Source organism: Trichosurus vulpecula, chromosome 3, assembly GCF_011100635.1.
Source record: "Trichosurus vulpecula isolate mTriVul1 chromosome 3, mTriVul1.pri, whole genome shotgun sequence".
NCBI lineage: Eukaryota > Metazoa > Chordata > Mammalia > Diprotodontia > Phalangeridae > Trichosurus > Trichosurus vulpecula.
In genome coordinates this window covers 83,572,196-83,595,912 of record NC_050575.1, presented here as the reverse complement: position 1 = coordinate 83,595,912, position 23,717 = coordinate 83,572,196, and the positions used below count along the sequence as shown (strand labels likewise).

Sequence of the window (23,717 nt, the reverse complement as noted above, 5' to 3'; positions counted from 1 at the left end):
GACTGCTTGTCCCCATAGAGCTGGCACTGACAGGAATAGTAGACATAATCCAATCCAACCTCAGTCTACAAATGAGGAAACTGAGACCTAGAAAAAAATGTCTTTTGTTTTATTTTCGTTACATTTGAGTTCCAAGCTATTTCACTCCCTCCCTCCCAACTCTGCACTAGAGAAGGCCAACATTTGACACAGATATATATGTGAAACCATACAATACATAGTTCTATTTATCAGTTCTTTCTCTGGAGGTAGATAGTATCTTCCTTCATAAGTCTTTTGTAGTTGATTTTAATATACATGTAACTCAGAACAGTTTAGTCATTTCAAACAATATTGCTATTACTTTATACAGCATTCTGGGTTCTACAAATTTTACTCTTCATTATTTTGGGAGGGGAAGGCAAAGCAATTGGGGTTAAGTGACTTGCCCAAGGTCACACAGCTAGTGAATGTCAAGTGTCTGAGGCTGGATTTGAACTCAGGTCCTCCTGACTCCAGACCGGGTGCTGTATTCACTGCACCACCTAGCTGCCCCCTACTCTTCATTATTTCGTGGAAGTCTTTCCATGTTTTCCTAAAATCATCCTGCTCATCATTTCTTATAGCACAGTAGTATTGCAACACAATCATACACCACAACTTATTCAGCCATTCCCCAATTGATGGAAATCCCCTCAATTTCTAGCTCCTTGCCACTCTAAAGAGAATGGCTATAAATATTTTAGAACATACAGATTCTCATTCCTTTGCCCTGATCACCTTGGGAAACAGACCTATTAGTGGTATTGCTGAGTCAAAGGGTATTCAGTTTTGCCACTCTTGGGGCAAAATTCCAGATTATTCTCCAAAATGGTTGGGTCAGTTCACAGTTCCACCAACAGTGTATTAATGTCCAATTTTTCCATATCTTCTCCAACATTTGTCATTTTCTCCTATCATTTTAGCCAATCTGATAGATGTGAGATGGTATCTCAAAATTTTTTTTTAATTTTCACATCTCAAATCAATAACAATTTAGAGCATTTTTTCATGTGACTATATATAACTTTGACTTCTTCTTCCAAAACTGCCTGTTCATAATTTTTAATACTCAGAATAACTTAGTCGCTCACGGTTATTCTTCAAACAATATTGCTGTTGCTGTGCACGACGTTCTCTTCTGAGTTCTGCTCATTTTACTATTCATTATGTCATGCAAGCCTTTCCATGTTTTTCTAAAATCAACCCACTCATCATTTCTTACAGCATAGTAGTATTCCATCAAAATCATATACCACAACTTGTTTAGCCATTCCCCAATTGATGGGCATCCCCTCAATTTCCAGTTCTTTGCAACCACAAAGAGAATGGCTATATTGGTATGTACCTAGCTTCTGCCAAACTACTTTCTAGTTTTCCCAACAATTTTTACCAAACAGCAAATTCTTATCCCAAAAGCTTAAATTTTTACATTTATCAAACACAAGGTTACTATAATCATTTACTACTGTGTATTGTATGTTTCCTCTGTTCCATTGATCTACCTTTCTAATTCTTAGCCCATACTAGATAATCTTGAGAATTATTGCCATACATATATATTTATATCTATATCTATCTATCTATCTATATATATGATACAGCTTAAGATCTGGCATTGCTAAACCTCCTTCCTTTACATTTTTTTCATTAATTCCTTTCATATTATTGACATTTTGTTCTTCCAAATGAATTTTGTTATTATTTTTTTAGCTCTATAAACTATTTTTTTGATAATTTAATTGGGATGGCACTAAATAAGTAAATTAATTTAGGTAGAATTGTCATCTTTATTGTTTTGGTTAAGCCCACCCATGAACAATTAATATTTCTCCAATTATTAAGTCTGACTTTATTTATATAAAAAATTTTATATAATTATATTCATATAGTTCCTGGGTTTGTCTTGGCAGGTATACTATCAGGTACTCTATATTATCTATAGTTGTTTTAAATGAATTATCTCTTACTATCTCCTTAGAGGATTTTGTCAGTAACATATATGGAAATGCTGATGATTTATATGGGTTTATTTTATATCCTGCTACTTTGCTAAAATTATGAATTGCTGCAACTAGCTTTTTAGTTGAATCTCTAGGATCTTCCAAGTATACCACTGTATCATCTTCAAAAAGAGATAGTTTTATTACCTAATTGCTCATTCTGATTCCTTCTTCTTTTTCTTCTCTTATTGCTATTGGCAGCATTTCTACTACAACATTGAAGAATATTGGTGATGATGGGCATCCTTGTTTCACTCCTGATCTTACTCGGAAGTCTTGTAGCTTATCCCCATTACAGATAATGCTTGCTGATAGGTTTAGGTAGATGATTCTTATCATTTTAGGGGAAAATCCATTTATACTTATGCTTTCAAGGCTTTAATAAGAATGAGTGTTGTATTTTGTCAAAAGCTTTTCCTGCATCTATTGATGTAATCATGTGATTTTTGTTACTTTTTTATTAATATAATCAATTGTGTTAATAGTTTTCCTTATATTAAACTAGCTTTGTGTTCCTGGTATAAATTCCACTTGACCATAATAGATAAGCTTTGTGATATTATTGCTGTGATCTCCTAGCTAGTATTTTATTAAGCATCTCTGTATGCATATTGATTAGTGAAATTGGTCTATAATTTTCTTTCTCTTTTTTTGCTCTTCCTGGTTTAAGTATCAACACCAAATTTGTTTCATAAAAGGAATTTGGTAGGACTCTTTATTTGCCTATTATTCCAAATAATTTATTTAATATTGGAATTAGTTGACCTTTAAATTTTTGGTAGAATTTATTTGTAAATCCCTCTGGTCCTGATGCTTCTTTTGTTAGGAAGCTCATTTATAAATTGTTTAATTTCTTTTCCTAAAATAGGTTTATTTAGATATTCTACTTCCTCTTCAGTTAATTTGGTCAGTTTGTATTTTTATAAATATCCTTCCATTTCATTTAAATTGTTAAATTGATGGGCATATAATTGGGCAAAATAACTTCTAATAATTTGTTTAATTTCATCTTCATTAGTGGTATATTCACCTTTTTCTTTTTTAATACTAGTGATTTGGTTTCCTTCTCTTTTTAAAAAAATCATATTAGCCAATAGGTTATCTATTTTATTAATTTTTCATAAATCCAACTCCTGGTTTTATTTAACTCAATTTTAATTCAGTTATATTATTTATACCTTTAATTTCAGGATTTCTAATTGAGTTTTAATTGGGGACTTAAAATTTTGCTATTTTCTAGTTTTTTAAATTGCGTACCCAATCCATTGCTCTGCTTTTTCTCTATTTTATTGATGTAAGCATTTAAAGGTAAAAATAGTCCTCTGATTACTACTTTTGTTGCATTCTACAAGTTTTGATATGTTGTCTCATTATTATCATTCTCTTTAATAAAATTATTTATTGTTTCTATAACTTGTTCTTTAACCCACTCATTCTTTAAGATTAGGTTATTTTGTCTCAAATTATTTTTTAATCTATGTTTCCATGGTCCCTCATTAAAAGTAATTTTTATTATATTATGACCTGAAAATGATGTATTTAATATTTCTATTTTTCTGCATTTAACTATAAAGTTTTTATGCCCTAATACAGGGCTGTCCAAAATACAGCACACAGGCCCCATGTAGCCTGCAGTGCAATTTTATGCAGCCCACCTGTGGGTTTTAATTTTCACCAGTGAAAAAATAAAATAATAATTTGAATGGAATGCATATTAGATTTTTTAATTCCATCACTAATAAATAATCTCATTGATGTTAATTTTCTTTGGTGTTTTTAAGCAGACAGAATATATTGCATAGAATTTTCAATTGATCTGTCTGTACGATACAGACTAGTCAGTATGCACCTACCTTTATACTGTTGCGTTGTCGCTTTGTTGTTTTGTGTTTGCTTTCATGCTTTGCACCTTTGCCTGTTGTATTGATGACATGCATTCCCCCACTTTCTATTAGCGTACTGTATTTTTTTTTATTCTGGGTGTGGCCCTTGAATAATTATTTTATTTTTATGTGGCCCTAAGGTAACCTAAGGTTGGACAGGTGTCATATACTACTGAGAAAAAGTTTATTCCTTTCTATTCCCATTCAGTTCTCTCCAGATGTCTATCTTCTCTAGCTTATCTAAGATTCTATTCATCTGCTTGACTTCTTTGTTATTTATTTTTTGGTTAGATATATCTAGTTCTGAGAGAGCAAGGTGGAAATTGTCATTTTGTTATCTTTTTATACCAGTAATTCATTTACCTTTTCCTTTAAAAATTCGAATGCTATAGAATTTGATGCATATGTTTAGAATTGCTATTACTTCATTATCTGTGGTACCTTTTAATATGATGCAATTTCCATGCTTATTTCTTTTAATTAAAACTATTTTATCTTTAACTTTGTCTGAGATCATGATTGCTTCACCTGCTTTTTTTACATCAACTGAAGCATAAAAAATTCTACTCCAGCCCTTTATTTTTACTCTACGTGTTTTGCAATTTCTACTTTACCCTTTAATTCTAGAATTTCAGGAAAATTTTCTTTAATAATTTCTTGAAGTATACTGTCTAGACTTTTTTTAAAAAATTATAGCCTTCAGGTAGTCCAAAAATTCTTATATTACCTCTCCTTGATCTATTTTCCAGGTCATTTGTTTTTATAATGAAATGTTTCATATTCTCCTCTATTTTTCATTCCTTTGATTTTGTTTTATTATTTCTTAATATCTTATCAAGTTATTAACTTCCCATTGCCCAATTCTAAGTTTTAAGTAGTTATTTTCTTTGGTAAGTTTTTAGATATCTTTTTTCCCATTGGTTTACTTTCTTTTCATAATTTTCTTGATTTCCTTTCATTACTCATATTTCTTTTCCAATTTTTTTCTCAACCCGTCTTATTTGATTTTAAAGTCCTTTCTAAGCTCTTCAATGAATTCTTTTTGTGCTTGTGACCTTTTCACATTTTTCTTTGAAGCTTTACAGGAAGCAGTTTTTTTTTTTTTCTGAGTTTGAATTCTGATATTCTCTATCACCATAGCAGCAATCTATGGTCTGGTCCTTTCTGTTTTGTTTGTTTGTTTGTTTTTCACTCATTTTTAATGGCCTGTTTTTGGCTATTAACTTTATGTTAGAGTCACAATCTGTTCCTGGGGTGTGGGGAACAATATTTCATGTTTCCAGTTTTGTGTGCTGTTGTTTTCTGAGCTCTTGGTTCTTCCAGTATTCTATAATCCAAAGCCAGGTGTTGTCAATCCTTCTCTGGCTCACACCTTGGTCTATAAGTGACCTTAGGTAATCCTCTTTGCTCCTGAGCCTTGACCAGGACCCCTACCACTGCTGCCACCCCAAATTCTTTTGTGCCCTGTGGTCTCCCAGGCTGCTGCAAGCCTCAGCTCACCCTTCTGTCCTGGAACTGAAACTAGAGACTCTTCTCTCCTTCAAGTGACTACAAACAGCAGGATCCTTCCCCTCTACTACCCCATTCACCAATGTGTGCTAGCTCCTCCCTGCCAGTAGCCACAGTCTGGGACTGCATCTGGTCAGTATACCAGTGCCAGAGCCAGAGAAGGGCTCTTGCAATCTTCCTCTGATCAGCTCCCCAGTCCCTATTTGTGGGATGAAAGCTCCTGGAGCTAAGGTTTCCACTTACACAGCTATTCCCAGGGCTTGCTTTTTGTTGAACAGCAGTATCTGCCCTTGTGAGTACCTGCACTTCAGTCAGGCCAGACCACCACCCTGGGAGGTCAGATTTTCCTAAAGCCTTCCCAGTTGTCTTGGGTTGGATAACTGCTTTATCCTAACTTTTAATTATTTCTGCTGCTCTGAAATTTACTTTGAGGCATTATTTTAAGTTATGTGTGAGGGGATTTGGGAGAGCCAAATAGTTTCTTGCTTTATTGCACTATATTCCCACAATTCCCTTGTAAAGATATCTCTTATCAGCTCTTAACATAGTACCTGGCACACAATAGGTAATTAATAAATGCTTATTGGTTGATTGATTATCACTTCTCAGGAGTCAAAGGAATCTTAAGTTATTATGGGTGGCATGTTCCTTTGATAAATCTTTGAGGAGAAACAGAAATCGTTAAACAAACAAACAAATTTTCCTGCAGTTTTATTGAATCTATCACTATTTCAGGCAAATTCTCAGAACAGATTATTATCTAGCAAGCCATTGCTTAGCAGGGCCATATGTGTACAAATGTCCATTTGCACGTGCTAACAAGTCTGTATCTGTGTTTTTTGACTTTCTTTGTATCCTCAGAACTTGAAACTGTGCCTGGCACAGAGTAAGCCCTTCATTTTTTTTCCTTTTTCTGTACTGTTTACCTCTGTATGCTTCTCTTTAGGCTTGTATTTGAAGATCAAATTTGCCATTTAACTCTGGTCTTTTCATCAGGAAGGTCTTGAAGTCCCCTGTTTCATTGAATGTCCATTTCCATGCCTGAAAGATTATGCTCAATTTTGCTGGGGAGTTGATCCTTGGTTGTAGTCCAAGCTCCTTTGCCTTTCGGAATATCTTATTCCAAGCCCTCTGATCTTTTAATGTAGAAGCTCCTAGGTCCTGTATGATTATGACTGTAGTTCTGCAATATTTGAATTGTTTCTTTTTGGCTGCTTGCAGTATTTTCTCCTTGACCTGATAATTCTGGAATTTGGCTAGAATATTCCCTGGAATTTTCAATTTGGGATCTCTTTCAGGAGGTGATCAGCAGATTCTTTTGATGACTATTTTACCCTCTGGTTCTAGGACATCAAGGATGTTTTCCTTGCTGATTTCTTGGAAGACACTGTCCTAGCTTTTTTTCATTAGGACTTTCTGGTAGACCAATAATTCTTAAATTATCTCTCCTGGTTCTATTTTCCAGGTCAGTTGTTTTTCCAGTAAGGTATTTTATGTTTTCTTCTATTTTTTCATGCTTTTGATTTTGTTTAATTGATTCTAGATACCTCATAGAGTCATTAGCTTCTACTTGGCCAATTTTAATTAAATTGTTTTCTTCAGTTAGTTTTTGTACCTTCTTTTCTGTTTGGCCAATTTCACTTTTTAAGGAGTTGTTTTCTTCAGTGAATTTTTTTTTTCCATCTTGTCAATTACTTTTTTAAAGGAATTGATCAATATTTTTCTACCTCTCTAATTTGACCTCTAAAATCCTTCTTAAGCTCTCCCAAGAATGCCTTTTAGGCTTGAGACCAGTTCATATTCCCTTTTGAGGTTTCAGATGTGGATGTAGTATCAATGCTATTCTCTTCTGAATTCATATTTTGATCTTCCCTGTCCCCGTAGTAAAAATCTATGGTCTTTACTTTTCTAAGTTGCTTTTTGCTCATTGCGATTGAGTTTTTCTGGCTTTTAAAGCTGATCTCTGCTTCTGGGGCACAGCTTCTTGTGCTGGGGGCTTTGGGCCTGGTTACTGGTTTTGTATGCTGGGGCCTCTGGTACTGGCAGCTGGAAGCTGTATAATTCTGTAACTTACCTGGTGCTGAGCTGGAGCTGGCTGGTGTGTGCCAAGGCCAAGTAAGGTCTTTCTGAGTTTCCTCAGGGTTACACTGAAGCTCCCCGTGTGAGATGTGGGGGAGGGGTGGTCTGGCCACTGGAGGTCTCTTCCTCCCTGAGGACTGAGCTAGAGCACAGTTAGGTTTAGCCCTTGGTGGATACCCATCCTCACTGGTGTCTACCAATTCCCCTGGCTGTATGAAGGCACACAGGGGGTCCTGGTGTCGGCACTTGCCTGTTCCTCCACCCTGGGGTTCAGGATCTCCCACTGGTCCACTGAGGTGGGGCTTGCATCTGGCTTGCTGGGATGCCTCCTGTCCTGTACTGGTTTCCTTCAGTCACAGAAAAAGGGATCTTTCATGTTAATCCCCCTAGCCTCCCAAGCTAAAAAACTGCTGCACTCTGTCTTTCTGCTGGATCCACTGCTGCAGGATTTTTCCTGGGGCAGTATTTTCTGGGTTTTTCAAGGTCAGTAAGGGAGAGAGCAACTTATTGCTTACTCTGCCATCTTGGCTCCCAGAAGCAGAGTAAGACCTTTAGTAGATGATTATTGACTGACTACATTCTGTTCATGTATACATGCACATACCTTAATTTTATCAGAAAAAGACTCAACCAACTTGATATTTAAAAATATGTTTAAAGATTTAGGTCCTTTAATTGCACCTCCCACCCAGGCTGGGAGAGACAAGAACCCCAGCTGGGACTCTTTCTAGTCCCTTGGGAAATTACTAGGGAAGAAGATGAATATGTGATCTAAATTTCAATACCCCCGCCTCTCCCCCCATAAGCTTAACTTCCTTGTTTACTTATTTAGAACCCAGTAAAGGAAGTGGTAAAGGAAACGAGCTAGCTAGTTTTCTGAGAAGAGACCATATTTGTTCGTAGAGGAAGCCGTTGGAGTCTGGGCTACAACTGCCTTGTAATGCAGACACCAATTTGTCTTGTCTTATGAAGGAGACCTAGGTGCTGCTGGAAACTCGGAATTGCTGACTTTTACTACTGTTTCTGTCAATGGGTGAACCACTCATAGCCTGAGAGTGAGGGGTCCTCCAAAGAGCTAAACAGAAATGGCTTTGAGTAATGTACCCTACCGGTCCGAGGTCCTAGCCTGGGGTCCAGATGAGCTGGCAGAATACTTCAAGAAGGTGAGCTTTTTTTTTCACTTTTGGTGAAAGGATCTTTCCCCTGGAGGGCAGAAGGGTGAGAACTGCTTCCCCGGGGGACAAAAGAAGAGTTACTAGAGGACCATGGTCAGGTTTTTAAAATAATCAATCAATAGGTCATAGGTCCTTTTCTCCTTGAATTCTGAACTTGGACTAGAACTGATTTCTGAGAATTCCTGAGAAATTTCTGAGAAATCCCTGGCCAGCCATTTTTTTCCTATCTTCTCTTTGGTTTGACATCATAAAACGTCAGTGCAAGGGGATGCTCTCTGAAGTACTCCAATTCTCTTCTTAATTGAAGACTTTATAGATTATGACTGGTACAGGGTTGAACGTTAACATTTTAGAGCCTAAAGAGATCATCTTGTTCAATTCCCTCATTTGACAAATAAAAAAACTGAGACCCAAAGAGGAGAGCAAACGACTTGTATAAAGCCACAGAGTTAATTAGTTGCAAAATAGGTTCTAGGACCCAGGTTTCCTGAGTTCTAGTCCAAGCTTCTAATAAGGAATCTGAGGTCTTTAGTTTTCCAATGAGGGAATGAATGCTTGATGGGACCAGTAAAGATAGAAAAGCACCATATCCTGGTTGGGGGAAGTCTAACTCCAGGAACCGGAGAAGGTACTGACAATGCCTACTGGTGACTCTGATCTTCCAAAACATGGCAGCCTCCCATGCCCACAGACCAAAGTCAAGTGACAATGAGAACCAAGTAATTTTCAAACCAGTTTTCAGGTTCAAGGGCTGGGAGTGATCCTGGAGCCAGTGGAGTTATTAAAGGCATGAGACAGTAGAACCTGGGTTGTTTTAATCATGGAGAAGAGAGGAGGAGGGAGGAGGGGAAGCAACATTTCCTAATGAAGCAGCCAGAAAAAGACTTCCTCAGACTCTCCCCTCGGAAGAGAAATTCATTAACCATCAAATGAGGTAATATATGTAGAGCATTTTGCAAATATTAAAGCACTTTATAAATATTAGCTGTTATTATTCACCTCCTTTAATTCCCTAAATCAGAGGCTCATGAAGGTCCAGGAAAATGGAGGAGCTTTCATGTCCCTGTTTGATTGTTTCATAGGTTTAGTCTTGCTTCCCCAACTGAATAGTAAACTTGAAAGATGGGACTACATATTCTATTCCATGGTAATCCCCTTTCTTACCCATCCTATCCCACAAAGCCTATAGGGACTTTCACTGGAGAAAGTGGAACCAAAATGACCTCTAAGCCCAGAGTGGACTACAAACCCTAGATTAGGAAATAGGAGATGACCTCCACCTCTACCCATAACTTGTTATGTGACATTGGACAATCTTCTTCACTTTCTGGGCCTTATTTTACCAATCAATAAAATAGGAGGAAGGGTGGACTCAAATTTTCAAAACCCTTTTCATGCATTTTTTTTTCTAAATGGAGCTCAATGGGAGAGAGATTTTTGTTTTCTTGACTCTGGTTGGTAGGGCTTTCCATTTACATCTCTAGAATTAAAGTCACCTTACCTAAATGAGCACTATGCAAAGAACCTTCAGTCACTGATAATAAGTTAGAAGAATACCATTTTACTTTCCCCAGAATACAGGACTACCAGACATTATCAGGCAAAGACCTTGAGGACATTAAAGCTCAACCAGAAAGTTCAGTCTTAATTATCTAGTAAGGGAGTTAGGCTAATATTTTATCCATAAATTGATGTGATAGCAACCTCTTCCTCCATGGGCTAGCCCTCCAACCCTTTGCAACGAAGAACTATCCATAGCAACAGTCTGAGAACTAGTGAAAGACTCTTATAGCATTCTGAGTGGTGGCAAGTCCCCAGCTTTTGGGGAAGCAAGGGCTGGTTCTGTAGCTGCTTCCCCCATTGCTAGGCTCCCAGGGTTATCTGACGATGGTGGAGGGGGAAGCAAGAGACAATTCTCGCCTGCTGATGACAATGCTCTTCCCTTTCTGTTGGCAGCTTAACTACAAAGATTGTGAGAAGGTAGTGAAGAAGCACCACATAAGCGGTCCAAGGTTTCTGGTAAGCATGGCCAGTTATGTGGCTGGATTTCTCTTTGGAATTAGAATATCTGAATGTTCCTCTCCCCACTGTCCCATCCAACTGCTTTTTCAATGCAGTGATCCTGGACCAGGCTGAGGCAAAATGGACAAGTAGCAAAATTTTGTTTTTGGTGCCCTCATCCCAACCCCACTCCAACTCTGAATATCACTGCTTCAGTGTCCAGTGTGTACTCTCTCTCTTTCTGTGTCTCTCTGTTTCTGTCTCTTTCTCTCTGTCTTTCTGTCTTTGTCTCTCTGTCTCTCTCTGTCTCTCTCTGTCGCTCTCTCTGTCTCTGTCACTCTGTTTCTGTCTCTGTGTCTGTGTGTGTGTCTCTTTCTGTCTCTCTCTGTCACTCTGTCTCTGTCTCTGTCTCTCTTTCTCCTATAAAATTCTAATTTCAAATCTTTCATTCACACTAAGGTATAAGTGACTGATAACAGCTAAACTACACAAGTTCTAGAAATTCAAAGAATAGGGATGCAGACAGTCTCACACTAAAATGAATATAAGATTATTGTGGATAAAGGTATGCAAGTCACTAATGAAACACTTATTCATTCAAAAAGGATCAGTCAGCAAGCCTTCATTAAGTGCCTACTTTGTGCCAATACCTGTGTTAAGAGTTGAGTATACAAAGACAAAAGTGTAATATTCTTTGCCTTCAAGGAGCTTATTTTCTATTAGAAGAGACAACCTGTGCATATATAAATATATAAAAATAAATTAAAAGTAATGGGGAAGGAGACTGAAACTAGATACTAAAACATGATAAAGATTCATTCTTTTCTTCACTGCCATACCTAGCCTAAGCAAAGTTGCATTTACAACTAACTGAGTCCTATTTGGTCCAAGACACTGACTGATTCTCTATGGCCTGTACATATTATGGGGCTATGGGGTTTTGTACTAGGCCAGGCAAAGGAAGCTAGATGCTTTAATATAGAGAGAATCAACTACAGGTGCCTTTGAACACTCTGATCGTGATAAATTCAAAGTTAGGGGTTGGTAAACTTTTGTTTGGAGCCAGGGCCTACACTCACAGATAGTCATCAAGTCACCATGTGGACATTCTCTCCCCGCTCTGGGTGAAGGGAATTGATATAACCTAATTGTACCAAAAGCTTCAGGCTCCACTTCTGGGACACTTTTCACTTCTATGAAGGTCAAAGGCTTCAAGTAATGTCTAAGTTCTAAGGATACAATCTCCACATTTGAGAGCATAAGCTTGTAGGAATTGTAGAAATCATAATAGTGACAAATTGTCACTGTGATTGCACTAAAGCCTCTTTCCAAGCTCTTTATTTTTCCCTGATAGTTACGTAACTAAGGATGAATTGGCTTTTTTCAGCCAAATGGGAAATCTTCCTGGAGCTGTCCATAGAACAGGTGTGCCCTGCTAGGGTTTAGGATAGGGAAGTTACTTTAGCCCTGAACTTCCTATAAATCAATCAATCAATTAATCAATAAACATTTATTATTGTCCTACTATGTGCCAAGCACTGTGCTAAGCTCTGGGAATACAAAAAGAGGCAAAAAAAAAACCCTTGCCTTCAAGGAGCTTATACTCTAAGGGGGGAGATAACATACAAGCAAATATATACAAAATAGGGTAGATGCAGGATAAGTAGGAGATACTTATCAGAGGAAAAAGATTTAGAATTAAGAAGGATTGGGGAAGCCTTCCATAAAAGGATGGGATTTGGGGGAGCAAATTAGTCACGGAATTAGCATCAGAAAGGATTTTAGCAGTTACACAATCCAACTTCATACCCCCAGTATACCCCTTCTACTTGAATATTTCTCCTTATTTCTAGAACTGTCTCTTTTTCATTTCTCAATAGCACTAGTCATTCAAAGTTGTTGTTTTTTTTATATTGATCCCAAACCCATGATACATAGTGGGTGTAAGCAGGTTAAACTACATCACAGATTAGGAATTGCATAGGGGAAGCAATGTACAGGAGATGGCCAGAGAAATAAAAATATGATGGGAAAAGAAGAAAAGTCAAGTCCTGTGTCAAAAGGAATACCAATGGACAGCCCACATACTCTAATGGTATACTTGTAATGTCCAGATAACTCAAGGAAGCCTCCCAAATGGATAGGCATGTCCTAAGTATTAAAATTATGGGAAGAGATATGGGCAAGAGTCAAGCAGAATGGGCAGGCATGGATGGGTTGACCTCTACAAAATTGAAAGGAATTCCCATATGAATGAGATCGAAGTTCCACTGGAGTGTTCATAGGCAATAGCTAACATGTACATTGCACTTTATATATATGAGTAACTTGATCCTCATGATAACTCTCTGAGGTAGGTTCTATTTTACTTTATAGATAAAGAAACTGAGACAGATAAAGGTTAAGTGACTTTCCTAGAGATCATATAGCTAGTAAGTATTTGAGGCAAGATTTGAATTCAGGTCTTCCTAACTTTATGTCCGATACTCTATCCACTACAGCAAAGTAGAACAATCCTCTCTCTTCTGTAGGATAGCCCTGCAACAGAAATAGCTACCATGTCTCTCCTTTATTCTTTCTTCTTCTTACCAAAATGAGATGGTAGCTTCCTATGATTAAGACACTTATACTTACTTAATACAACCTCAGCCTGTGTTAGTTGTTTAGCAGCTCTATCACATGACTGATTCATACTGAGTGTGTCATCAACTAAAAACCTCAGACTTTTCCCCGTATAAACTGCTTCCAAGTCAGGCATCCCCCATTCTGAGCCCCGTTCATCATCTCCCATCCCTCAGCCTGTCACATGAACTATGGGGGTTATGCTGATATAGCACAGTGTCGTGGGAAGAGACAGATAGCTGGACTCTGGAAACTTGTCCTAGTCTCATCTTGACACTAATATCTATGTGACCCTGTAGATATTGATGCTTTCTAAGCCTGCATTCCCTCCTCTGTAAAATGCAGAGTGATCTTTAAGGTAATACTCAGAAATCTGACAGTCTGTGATTCTGAGATTATATGATTCCAGGCCCTCACAAGCCCTCTCTGGGGCTTTTCTTCAGACTTTCCTATGAAGAAATGGTTTCCTCTTCTGCTCTGATAACATCAGGGCTGCTGTTTCTGATCTTTTTGGCTCCAAACTGTTACTTGAACTCCTGCTCGATCTAGCCTCCTTAGAGAATGTTTTGGTTGCCCATGAAATGAAGGAGGAGGGAGAAGTGAAAAAGAGAATTAGAGAAGGGGACAGTGGCCAGAAGGCTTTTGTCCTAGAATATACTTCAAACTCGGGTTTATGCATGTGCTCTGTGGAGGCATCTTGGTGTTCACTGATGAAGGGTTATTGGCATTCTCAGACACCCCAAAATATGACTTCCATCAGTCTTCAAAAAATCGTTTTATTTCTCCATACAACCTTGTCTTAGATTGTTTGGCAAAGACTGACCTTAAGCCCTTTTTACAATAGCCTGATGAGAGTTCTCCAATAGATAGCTAATCTAACCTGCTTTGAAAAGCAAGATATCTGTGTACTGGTAACCAATCAAATGAAGTGATTGTGTTTTTCTATTCAATAAACAAGCTGAATAAATAAAGGAATGGGACCTAGATGCTAGCCCCTAACCTTATGCTCTCAATTCCTCCAAATATACACTACTCATCCCCCACCCCAATTTCAGAAACAAGCACATAAGACTCCTAGCCCACTATCTTTAAAGATGGCTAACACAAGGATGACAGTATCCTGAGAGATCAGATCATCTGCAAACCCTAAGTCATTAGGGACCAGGGCTTAAATGGCTAAAAAGTTCATAGCCCCCAAATCCCAGCCAATGGGCACTAGGATACCAGCATAAGTATGAGATTTAAATTATGGCTGTTATCATTATTATTTATAAAGTAATTTTCTTTTTTGTAGTTTATTTTTCTATTTTATTTTTATTTCATTAAATATTTTCCAATATACATTTAAAAATTTTTGGCATTTATTTTTTTGGAAAATTTTGAATTCCAAATTCTCTCCCCTCCTCCCACCCCTCCTCCCCACTCGTCGAGAAGGAAAGCAATATGATATCAATTGTACATGTAAAGTTATGCAAAACATAATTCCATATTAGGCATGTTGCAAAAAGACATACAAAAAAAAGCAAGAAAAATAAAGAGAAAAAAGTATGCTTCAATCGGTATTCAGATTTCATCAGTTCTCTCTCTGGAGGTGGATAGTATTTTTCATCATAGATCCTTTGGACTTGTCTTGGATCATTGTCTTGATCAGATTAGCTAAGTCTTTCACAGCTGGTCATCTTTGCAATGTTGCTCTTACTGCATACAGTGCTCTCCTGGTTCTGCTCACTTTACTTCGCATTAGTTTGTATTAAGTCTTCCAGGTTTTTCTAAAGCCATCTCTGCAACCATCCTGCTTGTAATATCTTTTTTTTCTTTCTCCCAAAATTATTATTTATTTATCTTTAACATTCTTTTCTTTTTGAATTAGCTCCAAATTATCTCTCTCCCTCCTACCCTTCCCCCATCTGCTTGAGAAGGCAAGGAAAATATCAATTATACATGCAAATTATGCAAAACATATTTCCCTATTAGAGATATTAGAGAGATACCCTCCCCCCTCCCACAAAAAAAAGAAAAATAAAAAAGAAAGTAAAAAAAATTTACTTCAATTTGCACTGAGTTCATCAGTTCTCTCGTTAGGGGTGGATGGCTTTTTTTTTTTTTAATCACAGCTTCTTTGGAATTGTCTTGGTTCATTGTATTGATCAGATTAGCCAAGTCTTTCACAGTTGATCATCAATACAATATTGCACTTATTCTGCACAATGATATCCCTGTTTTCATTTCACTCATAGAGGTCTTACCATGGTTTGTTTGTTTTTTAAACCACCCCCTATCCATTTCTTATAGCACTGTAGTATTCCATCATAATTATATGCCATAGCTTGTTCAGCCATTCCCTACCTAACTGATAAACATCCCTTCAACTCCCAATTTTTTGGTACCACAAAAAGAGCTGCTATAAATATTTTTGTACATGTAGGTCTTTTTTCTTTTTCTTTGATTTCTTTGGGGGTACAGACCCAGTAGTGGTATTGCTGAGTCGAAGCATGTGCAAAGTTTTATAGCCCTTTGGGTATAGTTTCAAATTGTTCCTCAGGATAGTTGGACCAGTTCACAATTTTACCAACAGTTTATTAGTGTACCTATTTTCCCTCATCTCTTCCAACATTTGTTATTTTTGAAAGATGTGAGGTGGTACTTCAGAGTTGTTTTAATTTGCATTTCTCTAATCAATAGTGATTTAGAGCATTTTTTCATATGACTATAGATAGCTTTAATGTTTTCATCTGAAAACTGCATGTTCGTATCCTTTAACAATTTATCAATTGGGGAATGGCTCTTATTTTTATAAATTTCACTCAATTACATATGTACATACATACATGTATATTTGAGAAATGAGGATTTTATTAGAGAAATGTGGCATAATGGATAGAGTGCCAGGCTTACAGAGAGTGAATTTAGCTAGAAAATGGGAATTTGCTTACAACCTATTCTGCATCATCACAGAGCATGATATAACTTTGGCAGGGGGTTGGGGGAAGGGGACAGGGGTCAGATGGAATCCACACTTGTGATTTCATCTTCATATAGAACTGCAAGTGTAGAAATTTTCCCCATCAATGCAGATAGACAACAGGAGAAATTTATATTTTTAGAGATTTGCCCAGGGCAATGAGAAGTTAAGGGAAGTTAGCTAGACATCATCTCTAATCTAGTATATATCAGAGAAGGAAGTGGAACCAAAATTTTCTTGAATCTGAGATCATCTTTATATGGTATCAGGCTATCTCTTTTACTATGAACAAATGAGTGAGTGAATGAATGAGGTACTGGGCATAGAAAGTGCTTAATACAGGTTTCCAGAAGTTCTTTGTGTCTTTTCACGAGTTGGAATCTACCCCTTCTCACATCTGCCTCTTAGAATCCCTAGCTTCTTTCAAAGCTCAGCTCAAACACCATCCACATGAGGTCTTTCTGGCTGCCTTAGTTGCTAGTGCCTCTCTGCCCTCCACTTAGCTTTCATTTATCCTCTAAGTGTAAATTTTGTCTCCCTTTATAAAAAGTAGACTCCTTGAGGACGGGGACTATCTTCATTTTTGTTTTTGTATACCCAGTGACCAGAACAGTGCCTGGTATAAAACTGATGCTTAATAAATGTTTGTTGGTTGGTTGACTAATTGAAGGATGAATAATTCTGGGTCGCTGTGGCTGACACCCCCAGGATGCAGTCTCCATCAGCATGAGCCCTTAATGCTCATTACCCTTAAAAGTGGATATAAGGCCTAGCAGTAATGTTAGATGGCCTGATAGAAGCATGGCATCTTTATGAGACTTGCCATTGGGCTCACTCCAATCTTGGCCTCAATAGGGAACAAGTATAATGGACAATGGATGAGGAAACAAAAGACCAGGATGGGAGCTGGCTCTGCCAACTCATTATCTCCATAACTTCAGGCCAGTTCCTTAATCTCCTTTACCCTCATTTTGTTCTTCTCTAAGATGGAAACTATAGTATCTGCCTAATTCACAGGACTCCTAAGAGATTTAAATGAGGCAGTAGAGGGGAAAGAAAGTATCAAGTGAAAACTAAGGCTATACTGAGATTAAATATTGTGACTAGCGGCTGCCCTTGTCACAGTCTTTGCATGCTTGCTAAAAGAGTTTGAAGAACTGAGAACTATAAGTCGCTAAATGTTCTTCCATTTACTCTTGACAAAAACGATTGAACTAAAACAGTGTTGGCAGAGGCCAGAGAAAGAATGCAGGGTTTGGAGGCAGAGGAATTGGACAAAAGTCCCAACTGTGGCACTTTTTATATATGTCAGCTTGGGCAAGTCACTTCTTTCCTTTGGGCCTCTGTTTTCTCATCAACAAAAGAGAAGGTTGGACTAGATGTCTCTGAGATCATTTCTACTCAGCCTATGATCCTATGCCCTCTTTAGATGCTCTTACTCAGCCTTCAGAGGTTTAGCATTGCTGCCATTGGTAAAAGAGACTGTCTGACAGATGAAAAATTGAATGGATGACAAGGAGTCTTGAGTTTCCTCCAAAAAACTATAAGGGGAAAGGTATATAAACTTGGAAAAAAACTCAAATAAACATGGCACCAGAGGTTTCCTTGATGGAAAAAGGGAAGAGGCAATGACAGACAGATCTTAATTCCTTCTAGGAGTGATTCCACTGCAATCTAATCTACCAGGCCTAGTGAAAGGGTAAAGGCCTCTAATGTCTCTATTCTGGACCAATAATATGCCATTTGTATTTTTGTTTCAGAACCTGTCTGAGAATGATATTCAGAAATTTCCCAAGCTCCGGGTACCGTAAGTACTCTTATCTATTATGAAGTATCTCTTATGAAGTGACCCAGCTTGAATAAAGATGGGAGGAAGCCATTTTAAACTATTATCAACCATAAGTCTTATATGCTTGTTTCTGAAATGAGAGGAATGACTAGAGTATTGGGAAGAAAGGAATGGCTGGTGTCCAGGCCTTTGTGACCTTGGAGAGTTAGCTTATTTGGAAGATAGAACATCTCCCATCAGCCCATTTTGTTGATGATGGTTGGATTTATGGTCTATCAAAGCCCAGGTTCTTTTAGGGACAGTTAAACCCTAAGGTGGCCTAAGGGCATGATACCTAGTTCCTGGGGCCATCCTTTTGGAATTGGAGAGATAACAGAATATCTAGGCATAGGGTCAGGGACTGGAAATGAGACTGGAAATTGTGATGGGTAATCAAGGTCAGATTTAGAACTGGAAACAACTGAAGACATAATCTAGTGCCACCCACCACCCATTTATTTTACAGTTTAGAAAACTAAGGCCCAGAAAGGTTAATGACTTGGCCAAATATCACAGTCAAAATTTTAATTGTGGTCCTTTAATTCCAATCCTGACACTCTTTCCACTGTACCCCCTTTTAAAGTAAGAGGTCAAAGAAAGATCTGGACAAAGGTTTGTTTGAACCATATTCACAGTTTGTCTGCCATCCACAGGGTGAACTTAAAATGGAACCCTGTTTTCTTTTCCCCCTTTTTATAGTCCATATTGAGTAATAATGGACTCAGAGACAGGAGACCTAGATAGGGAGCCTTGGTTGATAAACTCTTCATGTTTCTTCCTTGAGGACTCCATGATCCTTCCTTGAGGAGGATCAAGTACAGATTGGAATCCTGGCACAGACGGGGTAGGGACTGAAGGACAGTGGACAAGTCAGCCAGAACCGAAAGAGGAGCTTGACCCTGGAGGGGAGAAAAGTCCTAAAATGTAGAGTCAGATCCAAGCTAAAAACAAAAACAAAACCTGTGGATTTCAGGCCAGACCTGTGAGGTTTCTATGACAATCGTTATTAAAGGGATACATGCAAAAGAAGTAAACCACGTGATGAAGGACAAACCTAGGAAAGCAAAACTGATTAAGTGATATAGAGCGGAACTTCTTCCACTGTGTCACCATGAAAAGCTATTAGGGACAGTATTAGAACTCTTACCAAATATGATCCTGAGCAGAAAAGATGTTAGAACCAATGAATCCATTTTCCATTGGGAGAAACAAAGGAATTTGAGAAATTTATACAGGAATATATGGAGAAGCACCAGGAGAAAAGGCTCAAGACTAGAATTTAGAACCTCTTGGTTTCTTGTGCTTTCTTCAGATTTTCTGGCTTTATTACCAATAACCCTAAGCTTTAGTTGGGGGAGGTGGCATAGTGGATAGAATGCCAGGCCTGGAGTTAGAAAGACTTATCTTCCTGAGTTCAAATCTGGCCTCAGAGACTTACTAGTGGTGTGACCCTAGGAAAGTCACTTAACCCTGTTTGCGTCAGTTTCCTTATCTGTAAAATGAGCTAGAAAAGGAAATGGCAAACCACTCCAACATCATTACCAATAAAAAAACAAAAACAAATGTAGTCATAAAGAGTCAGACATGACTGAAAAATGGCTTAACAACAACAATGCTTTAGTATGCAAGAAGTGAGGAAGGAGTCAATCAATAAACATTTTATATAGATAGATATAGATATATAGATAGATATATATAGATATATTGATATGTAGATATGTGTTCCTTCTTTCTGCCAGGCACTGAACTGGGGACTGGGGATACAAAGAAAAAAGTGAGAGAATCCTTGCCCACCAGGAGCTTGGGGAAGGCAATATGAGCATATATAGGTCTATATAAAACTTTCTTTTTTTTTTAATGTTCTCAGAATTTAATACACATATACATATCAAGGAAAAGATATGCCTAATGGCAAAATCAATACAAAATGTTAAAGAATTTGCTATGGAGGACAACGTTAACACATCACAACATAGCAGCAATTACAACCACCATGTCAGTAAACCCTCATGCAGTAACCTGAAAGACAACAATCGCAAACCCAACTTTTCTTTTTTTTTTTGTTTTTGTTTTTGAATATCTGTTTTTTAAAACTTTGAGTTCCAAATTCTCTCCCCTCTTCCCTTCCCACCCATCCTCCCTAAGAAGTCAAGCAATTCAACATGGGCCACATGCATATCATTATGTATAACCCTTCCACAATACTCATGTTGTGAAAGACTATATTTTGCTTCTTCTTAACCTATCCCCCTTTATTGAATTTTCTTCCTTGACTCTGTCCCTTTTTGAAAGTGTTTGTTTTTGATTACCTCCAGCCCCATCTGCCCTCCCTTCTATCATCCCCCCTTTTTTTATCTTCTTCCTCCTTCTTTCCTGTGGAGTAAGATACCCAATTGAGTAGGTGTGGTATTCCCTCTTCAGGTCAAATCTGATGAGAGCAAGATTCACTCATTCCCCCTCACCTGCCTTCTCTTCTCTTCCTACAGAATTGCTTTTTCTTGCCACTTTTATGTGAGATAATTTACCCCATTCTATCTCTCCTTTTCTCCCTCTCTCAATATATTCCTCTTTCATCCTTTATTCATCTTCAACTCACCCTGTGCCCGCTCTCTCTCTCTCTCTCTCTCGTATATATATATATATATATATATATATATATATATACACACACACATATATACATACATACACACTCACATATACATATATATATATATACATGCATATTCCCTTCAGCTACCCTAATACTGAAGTCTCATGAATCATACACATCATCTTTCCATGTAGGAATGTAAACAAAACAGTTCAACTTTAGTAAGTCCCTTGCAATTTCTTTTTCTTGTTCTTTTTCTTGATTACCTTTTCATGCTTCTCTTGATTCTTGTGTTTGAAAGTCAAATTTTCTATTCTGCTCTGGTTTTTTCACTGATAAAGCTTGAAAGTTCTCTATTTTATTGAAAATCCATATTTTGCCTCGGAGAATAATACTCAGTTTTGCTGGGTAGGTGATTCTTGGTTTTACCATTGACCTCCGGAATATCGTATTCCAAGCCCTTTGATCTCTTAATGTAGAAGCTGCTAGATCTTGGATTATTCTGATTGTGTTTCCACAATACTCAAATTGTTTTTTTCTGGCTGCTTGCAATATTTTCTCCTTGATCTAGGAGCTCTGGAATTTGGCGACAATATTCCTAGGAGATTTCTTTTTGGGATCTATTTGAGGAGGCGATCGGTGGATTCTTTCAATTTCTATTTTGCCCTGTGGCTCTAGAATATCAGGGCAGCTCTCCTTGATAATTTCTTGAAAGATAATATCTAGGCTCTTTTTTTGATCATGGCTTTCAGGTAGTCCAAAAACTTTTAGATTATCTCTCCTAGATCTATTTTCCAGGTCAGTGGTTTTTCCAATGAGACATTTCACATTGTCTTCCATTTTTTCATTCCTTTCGTTCTGTTTTATAATCTCTTGATTTCTCATAAAGTCATTAGCTTCCACTTGCTCCAATCTAATTTTTAAGGTAGTGTTTTCTTCAGTGGTCTTTTGGACCTCCTTTTCCATTTGGGTAATTCTGCCTTTCAAGGCATTCTTCTCCTCATTGGCTTTTTAGAGCTCTTTTGCCATTTGAGTTAGTCTATTTTTTAAGGTGTTGTTTTCTTCAGTATATTTTTCACTATTTTTTTGGGTCTCCTTTAGCAAGTCATTGACTTGTTTTTCATGGTTTTCTCACATCCTTCTCATTTCTCTTCCCAATTTTTCCTCTACTTCTCTAACTTGCTTTTCCAAATCCTTTCTGAGTTCTTCCATGGCCTGAGACCGGTTCATGTTTTTCTTGGAGGCTTTTGTTGTAGGGTCTTTGACTTTGTTGACTTCTTCTGGCTGTATGTTTTGGTCTTCTTTGTCACCAAAGAAGGATTCCAAAGTCTGAGGCTGAATCTGGGTGCTTTTTCCCTGCTTGGCCATGTTCCCAGCCAACCTACTTGACCCTTGAGTTTTTCAGTGGAGTATGACTGCTTGTAGACTAAAGAGTTCTATGTTCCAAGCTTGGGGGGATGTGCCAGCTCTACCACACCAGCACTCCTCCTTCCCCAAGAACCCCCAACCCAGACTGGACTTAGATCTTCAGCAGGCTCTTCACTCCTGCTCTGATCCGCCACTTAATTCCTCCTACCAGGTGGGCCTGGGGCTGGAAGCAACTGCAGCTGTAGTTCTGTAGCTGCCCCACTTCTGCTGCCCCCAGGGCAGTGGCTGAACCTCGAACTCTATCACCCTGTCCCCAGCAGCTTTTCCCACTAACCTACTCTGTTGTGTTTGGTGTTTGTGGGTTGACAAGTCTGGTAACTGCTGCAGCTCACTGATTCAGGGTGCTAGGGCCCGCTCCACCTGGCTCCTGGTCTAGTTGGTCCAGGCCACCCACACTGGGCTTTGCTCCACTCAGCTCCTCTCCCCTCCGCTCCCAGCTCCATGTGGGATAGACCTTATCCAGAGACCATCCAGGCTGTCCTGGGCTAGAGCCCTGCTTCCCTCTGCTATTTTGTGGGTTCTGCGGTTCTAGAATTGGTTCAGAGCCATTTTTTATAGGTTTTTGGAGGGACCTGGTTGGGAGCTCACACAAGTCCCTGCTTTCCACCCATCTTGGCTCCTCCTTTTCAAGAATCCCTATATAAAACTTTCTCAACAAATACAGGGTTAATTTTGGAGAGGAAGACACTAGTGGCCCTGGAATTCAAGCAAGGTTTCATGCAAAAGATGGCCCTAGAGCTGAGTTTAATTCTAAAAGATGAGGATGGGGGTATGGGGAACCTCAAATGCAAAGGTATAGCAATGTGAGAAAAAACAAAGCCAGTTTGCCAGGACTGTATAGTGCATGAATGAAGGAAAAAGCATTTATTAAGCACTTACTGTGTGCAAAGCACTGGACTAAATATTGGGGAAACAAATGGAAAAGCAAAGATAGTCTCAATCTTAAGAAGCTCATGTTCTAGTTGGAGGAGACAACACACATAGGAAGGTTCACCTACAAGGCAAACGGAAGAACCTTAAAATCATAACATTTTAGTTACAGGTCATATGGCAAAGCTAAAGATTCCTTAGCATGCAGGTCACAGGGCAATACCTGGGGGTGTGGAGTGAATAGTAGCAGAGAAGATGGGGTCATTTTCAGTAATGCTGGACTCTTCATGACCCCTTTTGGGGTTTTCTTGGCAAAGATACTGGAGCAGTTTGCCATTTCCTTCTCCAGTTCATTTTACAGATGAGGAAACAGAGACAAATAGGATTAAGTGACTTCCCCAAGGTCACAGAACTAGTAGTGTCTGAGGCCAGCTTTGAACTGGAGGAACATGAATCTTTCCGACTCCAGGCCAGGCATTCTATCCATTGAGCCACCTAGCTTCCCCAAGAAGATGGTCAGTTAGATTACAAACTAGAGTATAGAGAAAGGGCTTAACACGTAATTTGACTGGAAAGATGTTGTTCATCTTTCACTCTTGAAGAGGACCAATGACATCATGGGGTGATGTCTTGACTTGCTTGTGAATTGGATCGAAGTGAGACAGAGCTGCACAAAGTCCTCAGTCTCACACTCTCCTCCAGAGTCCTCAAAGTTCAGTGGCAAGACAAGAGTGAAAAGGACTGGA

General features: G+C 38.3%; 1 protein-coding gene across 2 annotated transcripts in view; it reads left to right on the top strand.

Annotated features, from left to right (window-relative positions):
• The first annotated feature begins 8,399 nt into the window (after window positions 1-8,399).
• LCP2 (lymphocyte cytosolic protein 2) overlaps window positions 8,400-23,717 on the top strand; it is an 80,538-nt gene continuing 65,220 nt past the window's right edge. For both annotated transcript variants that reach the window (XM_036752980.1, XM_036752979.1), the window contains exons 1-3: window positions 8,400-8,655; window positions 10,624-10,686; window positions 18,013-18,059. In XM_036752980.1, coding sequence (XP_036608875.1) covers window positions 8,578-8,655; window positions 10,624-10,686; window positions 18,013-18,059 — 188 coding nt within the window. In that variant the 5' untranslated portion in view covers window positions 8,400-8,577. The remainder of the gene's footprint in view (window positions 8,656-10,623; window positions 10,687-18,012; window positions 18,060-23,717) is intronic.